The sequence below is a fragment of the Fistularia commersonii genome, chromosome 34 (genome assembly GCF_037954325.1).
Source record: "Fistularia commersonii isolate RoL2024-O1a breed Wild chromosome 34, RoL_Fcom_v1.0, whole genome shotgun sequence".
Lineage (NCBI taxonomy): Eukaryota > Metazoa > Chordata > Actinopteri > Syngnathiformes > Fistulariidae > Fistularia > Fistularia commersonii.
The window spans coordinates 2,091,906-2,106,721 of record NC_141317.1 but is presented as its reverse complement, the minus strand read 5'-3'; the positions used below and the strand labels follow the sequence as shown (position 1 = coordinate 2,106,721).

Genomic DNA, 14,816 nt, shown 5'->3' with positions numbered 1-14,816 from the left:
AACAAAAGTGGCAGTTGGTTGGTGGTTTAAATGATGATGCTTAAAAATCAACCTGTCATTTGTATGGCATTTGTTAGACCGTCTGATTTGTTGTTTGATTGTATGGCAAGTGTTTGACAGGCTGTCAAAAAAAAGAAATAACATATTTTCAAAAATATGTGTGCAGCTGCATAGATAGATAGATAGATAGATAGATAGATAGATAGATAGATGGATGGATGGATGGATGGATGGATGGATGGATGGATGGATGGATGGATAGATAGATAGATAGATAGATAGATAGATAGATAGATAGATAGATAGATAGATAGATAGATAGATAGATAGATAGATAGATAGATAGATAGATAGATGGACGGACGGACGGACGGACGGACGGACGGACGGACGGACAGATAGATAGATAGATAGATAGATAGATAGATAGATAGATAGATAGATAGATAGATAGATAGATAGATAGATAGATAGATAGATAGATAGATAGAAAGAAAGGATAAGAGAATAACTGTATCTATCTATATATAGAGAGGGGTCTACATGCATACATATAAGCATAAATACATACAGCAAATTTAAAAAAACATTTATCTCAAAGAGATTGGTGGCTTATTATTTGTCTTCTTAGATTTCACATCTTGTCTGACAGTCAACATGTCTAGTCTTAAAACATATTTCAAGAGGCTGGTGTCTTCAATTTGAAGATGAAATTGTGTGTCATTATCTGCATGTGTTTAGCTGGAGTCAGCCAAATACAATCTTCACTTTGAAATATTTCAGATGGGGCACAGATCTCCCGGCAAATATGAAGATGATTCCCAGGCTTTGGCTATTGAATACTGCTTCGCATGAGGACAGTTGTGCTATCTATAGCCACATGTAATGGGGCAGAATAAATATGAATTAATAAAAATGTTTTTAAAAAAGCACGGTTAATATTTGTTCATTTAAAAAAAGCAATAATGCACTGTTGAGCTTGATGTGAATTAACCCATTGGCTTCAACAAAAATTATATGATCATGAGCTGTTGGCTCTGAACCAAAAAACTATACATTTTCATCCGTCTGTCCCGAAGGCATGACACATATCAGAAGAACAAACAAGTAGTTTTCTAAGTCCAAATATTGGAATGTTGTGAGCCAGGAAGGTCAGCTACCCCATGTCAGTCAGCAACTGAAGATCAAGCATTTCCTTTACTCCTGACACCAGAGTGTATTTTAAGGGAATGCAAAAATAAGCACAGACTGATGATGGCTGCAGTTACAGGCTGACAGCAGAAGAATCACCAGAAGAAGATCCCATTGCTGTTCAAGGTAATGTGGTCATTATTAGACATTCAAATCAGCAACCACATCCAGAGGTCCTAAGGCAAAATGTTATTGTAAAGGCTCGTCTCAAATCACATTATGAATTTACCAGCAGGTTTATAACAATGTTTTAGTAAAAAACAAAAAAGACCCATTCATCAAATTACCTTTCTGTGAACTTCCACACCAGACTGTAGCTGTTTTCATGAATGCTTTACTACACTGCCATCAGATGGAAGGGAAGGAAAGCTGTCGAAAACGTTGTTTTTTTTTTACCCACCCTCACAGGATCTCTCTGGTTATTGTAGACATATTGGTCAAAAGTGATTCATTGAGACATTCATAGGCATATAAATGTAATCTTGCTTCCATGTTTATTTTGTTCCCTGTCTGTCTTAACATACTTAGAAGCATAGGGTGTCGTAGCTTTAAAGTTTCGGTATGAAAGTGAGAACCATCACAATTTGACGTCTGTTTCTATCCTTCTAAAACAACCTGTCTGCAGGGTCCTCTGACAAATTCCTCAAGGCCAGGGTCTATGCCGTTCTGTACCTTAGTCCTCGGGCATATTCCACTCGTAAAGCCAGAGAGTTCAGATAAATGAAGACCAGATTCTGTTTTTCTTCTCCTAAGCAGAGCTGTGTTATCAAAAACCCCACTGCTTATGATTAACAAGATTTGCTTGCTTTAAGGTATGTTAGGTCAGACTTTGTATAAAGTGATCTGTGAAATCTGCTGTTCCATATGAGTCAATATGAAAATTGGCACTATTGTGCGAGATTTTTCTTTAATTTTATTTTAAGAGTTTTGTTTACAGGGTTAAACTGGACACCGACCAAAATGCAGGTGAGTGTATCGTAGGCATCCACTAAGCTGTAGAACTGGCTTGTTTATCCCCTCCATCTGTGGTATGTTAGCGGATTTGAATAAAACTGCATATAACCCTCTGGATCTGTGGATTGGCTTTCACATCTCCTGTCAGTCAGAATTCTCCACACTTGCCAGATCAGGCCATGGACGTTTTACCTCCCTTTTGAGTTACAGCTATCATCAAAACAGAAAGACACTAACGTGGTCAGATTACCTATTGTTGTTTTATTTTGGCAGGAAGACAGACTGAAAATAAATCCATCTTCATCTTTGCTTCTGTCATCTGTCTGTCATCCTATCAGGCATACAAATCATTTATCTTTCTTCCCTGTTCAGCCTGATGTGACCTGAGCGAAGTCAGATAAATGCATGCCACAAATTGCTGAATGTCAGATACATTACACAGTAGTTACGACTGCATCTTAAATAGATAGCTTAGATTAAACAAAAGCAAAAAAGCAAGCGGGGTAAAGGAAAGGTGAGGAGCTGGGAAAAGGATTGAAAAAAAGATTTGAAATTTGGCACTCAAGTCTTTCTTAATGATCACAACGGTTTTAAATCATCATAAATAAACAATCTTTTTTGGGCCATTAGTCATTGCAAACTAAATATTTTACCCTTGGGGCTCAATTAGTTGTTGTTTTTCTGACTGCAAATACTGAGAAATCGTGAGCAAATCGTGACACATTCCGGACCCCTTGTGGATGTCACCATAGACTCTTCCAACAAATTTCTTGGAAGTAACAAATATTTTTGCTTCATCTTATATTAACCCAAAACTCTGCCTGCACTGGTCAGCTGACACAAAAAACTGATTGACAAGTTAACTGCTTCTCGTCTCCTCAGGTCAATAATTTCTTTAATCTGAATGCATATCGGCCTTTTTTTGGACATTACTTATTTGAAAACTACCTAGTCTCTGATCTGTATATGATGGTTGTCTATGTAACTGAGCTGCAACATCTTCATGGCCTCTGTATTGTTTTCTTCATGAAGATTTTGTGCACCCAATGGAATTACTCATATCTTGACGAAACTCACTACTTTTTCAACACAATGAGATTCAGAGTTAAGCGAGGACCAAACATCAGCCTCGACGCATTCATTCATTCATCTTCTACCGTCCACAGCCACATTCATCATCTTATAATTCTGATACTGCACCCACGGTCGCAAGGGGAGCCTATCCCAGTTGTCATTGGACGAGAGGCAGGGTTCAGCCTGGACTGGTTATTAAATGTATACATAAAGAGATACACAACTCTTCACACACCTTGGCAGCTAAGGGTTTCCAAAGCACAAACTGACTGTCATTGGACTGTGGGAGGAACTGGAGAGCCTGGAGGAAACTCACAGAGCCACAGGGAGGACGTGCAGACTGAACACCAAAAGGCCCCATGTCTGAATAACACCAGGGACGTTCTTGCTGTGAGGCGAAAGTGTTTATCACAGAGCCACCATGTCACCCCTCAGTTTCAGCTTATTGAAAATTTGTTAGCAGTTTCAAAGCATGAACCTTGAAGTATACCTGCATCGTTGAAGAAACAACGTTAGGGCCTGATCTGCTAAGTTACCCAGCCACCCTACTGCTGCCTGAGACAGTAGTCGCTATGCTACTCTTGCGCTTCAGCCTCACCAGCTCAACTTGCTTGTGAACTCTACAGCACTATCAAACATTCAATCTGTGAGGGACAGTTTTACAGCTCAATAGGTGTCTTGTACTTCTGTGATCAGAGCCCATGTTCGATAAAAATATTTTGTTTCATAAATCAAAACCCCTGCAGTGTTTTCCACAGTCATCTGTCTGAGTGTTTCCTTTGTTCCATATTGATTCCTTTCACAGAGACGTTTAGCAACATACAGTATCCATCCGTTTATTTGTGAGACGAAAGCTGTCTCATTCTTTGAAGAAGAATACAAATGTAAGTTTTTTAAAAGCTACAGTAACTTGATTTGAGTGATCACAGTACAAATGTGTTTACTGTTTTGCTTCAGTGCAGAATGAGCATCAATACATGTGGTATAAATCTTCTGTAATACCATCTTTGGCATTGCTAAGCAGGATCCACATTCTGTTACTGTTTAAATGGACTATGAAAAAGCACTGCATCCATCCTGAACCTGCCACATTGTTAGCAGGAAATTGTTTGGTGTTACCTCGACTGCTGAGAGTCACATTCTTCTTTCATTCTTTTCATTCAAATTTTAACTTACGAAGCCCAAACATATGGTTTTACATAATATTGGCCAGTATAGTATTCACACTCTCTGACTCCCAACATCTGCTTGCAGGGGTGCTGCATATTCTTGACCTTGGTTCAGTCGCAAGGGCTAAACACATCACAATCAAACTCTGGCTTGACACTGGGACACAGCTATTGGAAACAAAATCAACAGATTAGTGGACTTAAACCTGGCGCACTGCTAAGCTAGTGAGGCCAGAGGAACAATAACTGGTTACATTACCATCTCAAGACTGCAGAGATATAAGCCAATAAGATATGGGTTGAAATTTTTCTAGGCATCAGATCAAAGAAAAAAAATACATATGCACATTGTATCTATTAAATTACACCCTGTCAAATTGGCTTAGTTCCAACCTTGTAGACAGCGATTGACTGAGAACCTTCACAGACACACACACACACACATGCACACACACTTACATAAAGCTCTCGCACTCTTTCGAAAAAGGACAAAAAAAACACTTGGAATGCTCTTCATTTTTAGGCCCATCATCTCAAAAAAACATTTAAGTGGCAATTCATTTTTTTACCATTGACATCTTGTCAAACATTAGTGGAATATTATTTTTGTCAGGAGCATGCAGAGTCATATCACCTTACTATATGAGAATAATAAATCACCTCACCATGTCTAACCCACAGTAAAATAAACTGTTGAAGAATATTACAGCTGACACAACCACACCAAGACAGTCCTAAATTTTTACCCTATCTTTCTTTTCTTATACATAATACATTTCGTATACATTTCTTATACATAATACATATAGGATACAGTATATCCTCAATATGTGGAGAGGAATGGGGTGTTGGCCCAGCAGAGGCAATTTAAGCCAAGACAAAGTTCTTGGAGTAATGTTCTGAACAGATCATCATCAGTGTTTATCATACAAAAGGAAGAAAAATGCCTACATGATGACTAACAGCTGATGCATCTGGACACCACAGGTCTTCTGCTTTGTGGTCACTGTTGTGGAGCACATGGTTTATTATGACTGATGAATTTACTGGAAATTGTATGACCTGTGAGATGTTTAACGGTGAGGGTGATTTATGACGAAAATCACGATGTGGTAGAATTGGCATTTGCAAACAAACAAGGCTAGTAAAAGATACATTGATTTAAACTGACAATCTTAAAGTATAAAGTTGTTCTTCACAGCCACTGGATCACTTGTTTTATTTTCTCTAAATAATTAGAAGAAAAAGGTTTTTATACTGAAGAAAAAACAATTTCAACATCGGTTTTGGTCATGCTGGATGAGGAGAAGAGCAGTTAGCCAAAATTACAGGCTTAATAAGGTTGGGCTACTATGAGAGAAATCTCTGGAGGGTTGACTGCAAATCATAAAAATGCTGCAAAGACAAAATGTGCCACAAAATGAAATTAAAAAAAACTTGCAGAGAGATTGTCACCCAGTTCGCTCTGTAACTAATTATAGAGGCTAGGAAAGTGTATGATCCCAATTGCTTGCTGCCTCGAAAGTCCACCGGCTAACTGTTATGTATATCATGAAAATCTGGACATGTCCAATGGCTTAGCATAAGTTATAAGTTCATCCTTGATTTCTGAGCTTTACATAACAGCCATCATATGTTACTGTGTGCCTGATTTTGATAAAATGACTACTTGTGTAAGTATGTGTTCACATACTTGGACTATAGAGCTGATTTTGATTACAAATGCAAACATATTTACGTGAGAAATATCATCACAATTGTGTCCAATAACATTTGTCTTTGCATACACTGGTATGTTCAGTCTTTCAGAAATCATTTATTTTCTGGATTATTATGCAGCTGAAAAATCAAATGCTCTGATGATTATTACAATATAAAAAGTAATTCAATTCTCCCTTTCATCATCTTAATCCTTGGGGATTTTATGTTCGTTTATTTCAGGCAATTATGGTAGGATATGATATGTTTTTCTGGCATACTTTTAAATGAAAATCTCACAAACTTGTTCAACTTATGTCCAGCAAATTAGATGGAAGCGCATTTTTTCCAATGCTAGACCCACTAAAGAAGAATACTGATGTCAACATGAAACATGATGAATTGGGATTAAATTAAAAATTGAGCTTTTCCAAACATATGGTATGTTTGTTCCAGACATTTCATGGACATGAAGACATGAAGACAATATTTAAGCTCATAATTGTAGCTGCTTACATGCAGGTTGAGGAGGAAATTGGGTCTTGACTTATCTCATGGAGTATTGCGCCCAATAACTTTCTGCAGTCAGTCAATTATCTTTATATTTGCAGACTTTGGTAACTAACCAAACCATAAATTAAAAGTCAATTGAAAGAGTTTTGTACACCATATTGGCCCTGACAAGTTAAAACAAATATATACATTTTGTGAAGAGATAGAAGTTATGTTCAGTTATATACGTGGGATAGCAATACATTCAAAAGTTGGTTTGTGTGTATATATGTATGTAACATTTTCCTTTCATTTTCTAGTATGTGTTTGTGTGTCTTAGTATGACATTGTTGGTGGGGTTTGTTATTACATGCATGAATACGTACTTTACATGGAATATATGCTAAAGATAATTGTGGCATGGTCAGTACCTGGATGGGAGTAATTTTCCACAAGTTACTCAAAAACATCCTAACTGATGATGCCACTGTTGATTTGCATAGGACCAGGACCACCTGCGTTACAAGCGCCTCAAGTCCTGCTAAAGACCTCATGTAGCCGACCCAGCACTTTACCTCAAGGCTCTACAGTTTTCCTTTCTAATCCTCCTGTCTCGGTAAATCACTGACTGCAAACATTCTCCTGCAGGCATATTTTGTCATCCTAAATAACATAGAAAATGCCAGAGTCTAGACACTGACAATAAACATACAATAAAAGTATACTCTACTCTCATTGAACTGAATTGGGCTCTAAACCATAGATTAAAAATTTTTACTTGGTAAAATCATTTCAACTTATATAGGTTGAAGAAGGGAGGCCGTCTGGGCATCCCTGAGAGGGTAGAAGTTAACATATTATTATTAGTACAACTTATTTTCTGCAAAGGTGAATCAAATGGCTTAATTTTTAATACACAATATTAAGATTTAGTAAATATTTCTAATCTCCGACCATTTAACGAGGACAATACAGAAAAGCCAACACTGGATATTGTAATTTTTCTAATAAAGTTAAAGCCCTTGAATATATAGTTGAGCTGCAACATGGGGGCCAGCGGGGGGCTCATTGCACATTACATGAGGGTCTGATGACACCAAGTGGTAAACTTGCAACACTGTTGAAGGCTGGCAAGGTTGCTTTAAATCCAAGCATTTCAAGTCTCCAAGACGTCTAATTTTGTCTTTACCTAATTCGTTATAGTTTACTTGCACAGCAATATTCTCAGGTACATTCAACACATACTGTTTCACGCTGCTAAATATTAGAATTGTTACATCTCAAATATTTTAATGAGCAATAGTTATATTTTGTAATTTAATACAGTACATCTGTCTGTATTGAAAATTAATCATTGGACCTGTAATTATACCAGAAATAAACCGGCATTAAATCACTTTATGACGGGAGTGATAAAAAGTGAAAAAGCGAATGACTGGAAAATAATGTTTGATGACAAATATAATAATGAATATCCCTCACCTTGCTAATAGTAGGGAAAGCATTCGTGTATATTAAGTGTGTAATTTCTCTTGATATGAATTATAGTAGCTGGCTGACACATATATAGTCGTATTTCATGTTTATAACTACTGCGAAACAGGTTTTAGAAAGTCTCATTAGAAATAAACGATCATTAAATCGGATAATGCTGTCACCCAATTTATTGAGTTGTGTCGTTACCATGACAACATCGTCATCAGACATTTTAAACCTCGGTAGTAGAACCTTCCGCGAGGCTGTTCTCTGCAATATATCCTTAAATATAGAAAAAACGTAACACTTTACCTGCCCATGTCAAAGTGTAAGGTACGTGAAAAGGTTTGTTTTTGGTATTTCTACAAGGAAAGAGGAAACATAACTAGCTTAGCCCGCTAGCAAAGTATCAATTTACTAATGGCTACAAACACAGCAAGAGTACCTTTTTGGTCTTTTCCTTTCTACACTTTTGCAGACTTCCGGATTCAAACATTCCAGTGATTGTGGCAAAAATGAGGAGCGGTGAGTGTTATTTTTAAGCCTTTTTAAGGTTTTTAAAGGCTATTATTATTATTATTATTATTATTATTATTATTATTATTATTATTATTATGTCTTCCTTGTCACCAGAGTCATCCGACAAACAGCTTTCCTATGCTGTCTGGCTGCACTCCCACTTACCAATACTTTGCAGTCACTGATCTCCTTCAGGTTACCTACCTTTAGTCTATACAAGATGTAGTCTACCCGCGTGTTCCTACCTCCGCTTTTATAAGTTACCCTATGTTCCTGTTTTTTTCTTGAAAAAAGTATCCACTACAGCCATTACCATCCTTTCACCATCTGTGTTTCTATCCTGGATATCAAACCTGCCCATCACTTCTTCATCCCCTCTGCTGCCTGCACCAACATTGAAGTCCGCACCAATTACCACTCTCTCACCTCTGTGGATATTCTGCATCACTTCATCTCATTTTCAGAACTCATTTCAGAACTTCTCCTTCTCCTCTAGCTTACATCCCCCTTGTGGGGCATAGCCACTAATAACATTGAGCATTATACCTTCAATTTCCAGTCTCAGACTCATAAGTCTATCTGACATCCTTTTCACTTCCAGAACATTCCTAACAAACTCTTCCTCCAAGATAACTCATACTCCATTTCTCTTCTTGTCAGTACCATTATAGTACAACTTAAAACCTGCTCCTATGCTTCTGGCCTTACTACCTTTCCACCTGGTCTCCTGGACACACAGAATATCCACTTTCCTTCTCTACATCATGTCAACCAAACATCTACCTTTTCCTGTCATTGTCCCAATAGTCAATGTTCCTACTCAAAGTCCCAAACTCTTGCCTTTCCTGTTCTCTCTCTGATTCCAAACACGCCTTCCTCCTTTCTTTTTTCGACCCGTAGTAGCCCAATATCTACTGGTACCCTGTAGGTTATCGGCACCAATGGCGGTTGTTGTTAACCCAGGTCTCGACCGATCTTGTATGAGATTCTAAGGTTCAATTCGTATATTTGGTTTTGGCACAAGTTCAACGCCGGATGCCTTTCCTGATGCAACCCTCTGCAATTTCCAGCCTTGGGATCAGAGAGACACTTGCTTGTGCCCCAATGAGGCTGCGTTGCCCAGCTGAGGCTACATTCATCATTATCATTATTATAATAATAATAATAATTATTATTATTAGAAATTGCAGTATTTATAGTATTATTGCATTTGTTATTGTTATTACTTTCCCTGTTGTTACGATAAAATATTTTAATCCGACATTGCTAATTAAACTACACTTATATCCTATTCACAGATATAAGGGTATTTGATGGCACATGGACTAAGAACATGACTTTTTATATATTCTTATATTCCTATAAGTTATATCAGATAAATAGTGGACTTTAATAGCCTGAAGAAATGTTCCCTACGAATGCCAGCAGCAACATGTGAACATGCTATGTTTGGGTCGGGTATCATCTTTAATTTGTCTTTTTGTCTCTGCTGCTCTCTGCAATGTATACATTGGTTATGAATGCTTTTAAGTTATCACATCTCAACAGGGAGGGAAGAAATTGTGTGTATTACAAGTGTGGACTTGTCAGCACCATTCAAGATGTCCTGCGCCAAAGACCAAGCTGGGTCGAAGTAAAAGAGTGAGTTGCATTGGCTTGTTATTATTATCAGATTATCTGGTTTGTCGGTTGATTAAATTAGTATCTGCTCCTTTATCTTACAGCGATGATGAATGGGACTTCAACTGGTGTGACGTGGGTTGGCTCAGGGAAAATTTCGATCATTCATTCATGGAGGAACATGTCAGGATAAACCATTTTCGAAACCATTATGAGGTGAGCCAACACAGGTCTTGCAAACAGAGTTTAAAGTCTATTTTCCAACTAATACACGTCTATCATTATATTGAAAGCTCTTGTATTATCCCCTCTTTCTGTGTTTTCATGTTTTAGCTGACTCGCAAAAACCTTATGGTGAAAAACCTAAAAAGATACCGGAAAAATGTTGAGAAGGATGTAGGTCGAGAGGAAGCTAAGAAATGTGATTTTTTCCCCTGCACCTTTGCACTCCCCAGCGAGTATCATCTCTTTGTAGAGGAGTTCAAAAGAAGCCCTGGCAGCACCTGGATCATGAAGCCGGTCAGCTGAAATTGTGATTCAATAGTAATGTGACTTTGTTAAGAAAGTCTGGCAATTACTATTCCATATTTAACTCATATATATATATATATATATATATATATAAATATAGGTAACGTCATCAAACAATAATAATTGTTTTATTTTTTTCATAGGTAGGAAAATCCCAGGGCAAAGGCATCTTTCTCTTCAGGAAATTGAAAGATATCATAGATTGGAAAAAGGTGCTGCACAGCTTTTGTAACTTAATTATAAGTAACAATACACAAACAAAGTACAATACACAAACAAATATGATACACACTTGTTCACATTAATAATACAGGATTTCAACAGGATGGTGCGCGGTCAGAGGAACAGAAGGAAGCTGTTCAAGTGGAAAGCTATGTGGCACAACGCTATATAGAGAACCCTTACCTAATTAATGGTAATGTTTGGATCAAATATATACATTTGTCACTCACATCAAACAATAAAGGTAAATAGAGTAATATTAACATACAGCGGGGAGAACAAATGTTTGACACAATGCTGATTTTTCAGCTTTTCCCAGTTACAAAGCATGTAGAGGTCTGTAATTTTATCATAGGTACTCTTCAATCTTGAGTGACAGAATCTAAGACAAAAATCCAGAAAATAACATTGTATGATTTTTAAACAGTTAATTTGCTTTTTATTGCATGACAAGTATTTGATCACCTACCAACCGGTAAGAATGACAGCTCTCACAGACCTGTTAGTTCTGCTTTAAGAATTCCTCCTGCTCTCCACTCGTTACTGTATTAACTGCACCAGTTTGACCTTGTTACCTGTATAAAAGACACCTGTCCACACACTCAATCAAACAAACTCCAACCTCTCCACAATGGCCAAGACCAGAGAGCTGTGACAGGACATCAGGGATAAAAGTAGATCTACACAAGCCTGGCATGGGCTACATGACAATAGGCAAGCAGCTTGGTGAGAAGGCAATGACTGTGGGTACAATTATTAGAAAATGGAAGAAGATGACGGTCAATCTACCTCGGTCTGGGGCTCCATGCAAGATCTCACCTCGCAGGGAATCAATGATCATGAAGAAGGTGAGGGATCAGCCCAGAACTACATGGCTGGACCTGATCAACGACCTCAAGAAATCTGAACCACAGTCTCAAAGAAAACTATTAGTAGCACCGTCATGGATTAAAATCCTGCAAATCTTTGAAAATCTTTTGAGGCAGCTAAAAGCCTATATTGCCCAGTGACTGCCCCGAAACCTGAAGGATCTGGAGAAGTTCTGTATGGAAGAGTGGGCCAAAATCCCTGCTGCAGTGTGTGCAAACCTGGTCAAGAACTACAGGAAACATCTGCTCTCTGTAATTCCCAAGAAAGGTTTCTGTACCAAATATTAAGTTCTGTTTCTGATGTATCAAACGCTTATGTCGTGCAATAAAATGCAAATTAGTTACTTAAAAATCATACAATGTGATTTTCTGGATTTTTATTTTAGATTCCGTCACTGACAGAGTACCTATGATAAAAATTACAGACCTCTACATGCTTTCCAAGTGGGAAAAGTTGAAAAATCAGCAGTGTATCAAATACTTGTTCTCCCCACAGTATGTCCATTTGTTTACCCTTGATATATTCTCCCTACAGGTAGGAAATTTGATCTCAGGGTTTATGTGCTGGTCACATCAGTATGTATTCATTTTAAATATAACAATATAATTGAGATTGTAAATGTTATGCCATCTGTGAGCAATATGTGTGGTTATGTTTGCTTTTGTTGTTTTTGTTGCAGTACATTCCCTTGAAGGCATGGCTGTACCGAGAAGGATTCGCTCGCTTTTCAAGCACACGCTTTACTCTTAGTAGTATTGACGACAAATGTATCCGTTTTTTGGTGTAGTTTGAGTGCTGACATTAAAAATTTTATAGTCCGGAGCTCTTATGTTAGTACCAAGCACCAGTCATCTGAACTTTTAATCGAGATCATTGTTCAAGACTTAGTTGCATCAAGAAAGTTCCCAAGTTGTCCTGAGTGCTTCTTTTCAGATGTGCACCTCACCAATGTGGCTGTTCAAAAAACTGCACCTGACTACGATCCTGAAAAGGTAATTGAACCCCCCCAGAAATAGTTGTATAGAGATCATGATCTAGTGTGATCATGATCATTGATCTGACATGATCAGTCTGCACGACTGTCAAAATATAAATTTTCCTCTTCAACTAGCTCTTGTTTTTTACATTCACGCAGGGGTGCAAATGGCAGATTCAGCAACTTCGAAGATACCTGACAGCAAAACACGGCAGAGAGATGATAGAGACCCTGTTTAAAGAGATGGATAACATCTTTGTCCGCAGTCTACAGAGTGTGCAAAAGATCATTATTAATGACAAACACTGCTTTGAACTTTACGGTTACGACATTCTATTGGATCATAACCTGAAACCGTAAGTGTGCACAGTGTATACTGAATATTTACAAAAGGGGGAAATATCAAACACATACATTGTGCTCCCTTGCTTACCAACTTGAGGGCATTCATCCTCACAATATGAAAAGAAAGGGGCACATGCACAGACAAGAGAATTACATTTTTATGCTTTTATGGTCAGAGGTGTACCCAACAGGTATAATATAATCCTGCTGTTGACAAAAGGTGATGAAGCAGTTTTGCCCTTGTGCAAATAGAACATTAGAAAACATTCCTTGCTAAAAGTTTTGATAAACTGTTTTGGTTTTCCTCATCAGTCATCTAAAATATACTTAAAAGAGTATTCAGTGAATGTCTTCAATCTCCTTTCTTTGCAGCTGGTTAATTGAGGTGAATGCCTCACCGTCACACACAGCCAGCAGCCCGGAGGATTACAAGTTGAAATACAGACTGCTGGAAGACACTTTGAATGTTGTTGATATGGAGGGAAGGTAAAAAAAACAACTCTTTCTTCGGTCAACTCTTTTCTTCTTTTATCAGTATTTCCTAGGACTTTAAAGATTGGCTAAAGACCATATTCAATTTTTCTTTCATGAAGAGACTTTCAACAATTTTTAGTCATGATGTCCATAAGGAGGAAACATATAACATAATAATGTGTTTACATATATTTTTATCAGTGTCTTTAAATTCAGATTTGAGATCAATCCATCCGTCTATCCGTCCATCATCTGCCACTTATCCTGTACTCAGAGTGGCAGGGGATGGTGGAGCCTGTCAGATTAAAGATCAACAATAAAATGAATTATGCATTTCAATATAAAGCCAGTATTGCAGAACTTCTTTTTAAAGACTTCCGAATGCCCTCAGAAAGACCTCACTTTCATCTCTCCTAATTTGAAAGAAGGGTGGGAGGTCTTTCTGGGATCAAAAGAATAATCTCTAAAATGTTCTTCTGCGGCCCTCATTTTTATACATTAGATCTGTACCAGCTATTGAAGTACTATAAGAGAAGATAAAGGGTTTCATTTCTTTTTCTAATGTATTTTGGAAAGCCACTTGGGAGTTTTTGTTAATTTGATGTATCTCATTAGGTTGACTGGCATAGAGAAGAGGGTGGGTGGATACGATCTCATGTGGAATGATGGACCAGTGTATCGAGAGGACGTCAACCAAGAAACACTTGGCAGCCCAAGTTTCACTGCCAACACACACTTAGGTAGATCAACATTTGTTAATGAATTGATTGTGTTTAAATAATTCTCCTTATTGAGGTTTTAAAAATAACACAGCTTAATGACATATAAATATGCATAATTCATGAAGGATAAGGAGTTAAAGACCTGGATCCCCACTAAATACATTAAAATATCACCTGCATTTTGTTGCAGGGTGTGTGAATGACAGAGATAAGCAGCTCCGTCAACTGTTCAAACCATTTCCATGCCAGAGGAGAAAACAGTAATTCTCACCAACCTGATGTCCTGCCACTGTAGTGGTCCATATGCAGGACCTTTTAATCATACTGGCATCTGTGAGTCTGGAAGCAGACAAGTGCGGGTAAACAAAAATAAATATACGTGTGCAAAAAGCATATTGGCATGCCGACAGCCCATATGAATGTTGGTTCTCTGTGTTTGTCTCATCAATAAAGTTATGCATTTTTTTCATTAGACTGGTGACT

The 14,816-nt window shown here is 37.7% G+C and overlaps 1 protein-coding gene across 3 annotated transcripts; it reads left to right on the top strand.

Moving 5' to 3' along the window:
- Positions 1-8,276: 8,276 nt before the first annotated feature.
- Positions 8,277-14,727, top strand: ttll9 (tubulin tyrosine ligase-like family, member 9). Of its 3 annotated transcripts, none has more exons than XM_086141620.1 (15): positions 8,277-8,387; positions 8,533-8,579; positions 8,688-8,768; positions 10,122-10,214; positions 10,343-10,409; positions 10,527-10,712; positions 10,868-10,936; positions 11,049-11,139; positions 12,351-12,391; positions 12,496-12,583; positions 12,750-12,808; positions 12,952-13,148; positions 13,510-13,623; positions 14,227-14,351; positions 14,524-14,727. In XM_086141620.1, exons 1-15 carry the CDS (start codon positions 8,373-8,375, stop codon positions 14,595-14,597), a joined length of 1,347 nt encoding a protein of 448 aa, XP_085997746.1. In that variant the 5' UTR covers positions 8,277-8,372; the 3' UTR covers positions 14,598-14,727. The 3 variants fall into 3 exon arrangements, with proteins under 3 accessions (XP_085997746.1, XP_085997745.1, XP_085997747.1); XM_086141619.1 differs by having other exon boundaries at positions 10,298-10,409; XM_086141621.1 differs by lacking the exon at positions 8,688-8,768 and having other exon boundaries at positions 10,298-10,409.
- Positions 14,728-14,816: the final 89 nt, after the last annotated feature.

Coding starts and splice junctions, on each gene's coding strand:
- ttll9 (XM_086141619.1), top strand. Junction 12,392..12,495: donor TTTATGTGCTGGTCACATCA/GTATGTATTCAT, acceptor TTTTTGTTGCAG/TACATTCCCTTGAAGGCATG. Junction 14,352..14,523: donor CACTGCCAACACACACTTAG/GTAGATCAACAT, acceptor ATTTTGTTGCAG/GGTGTGTGAATGACAGAGAT.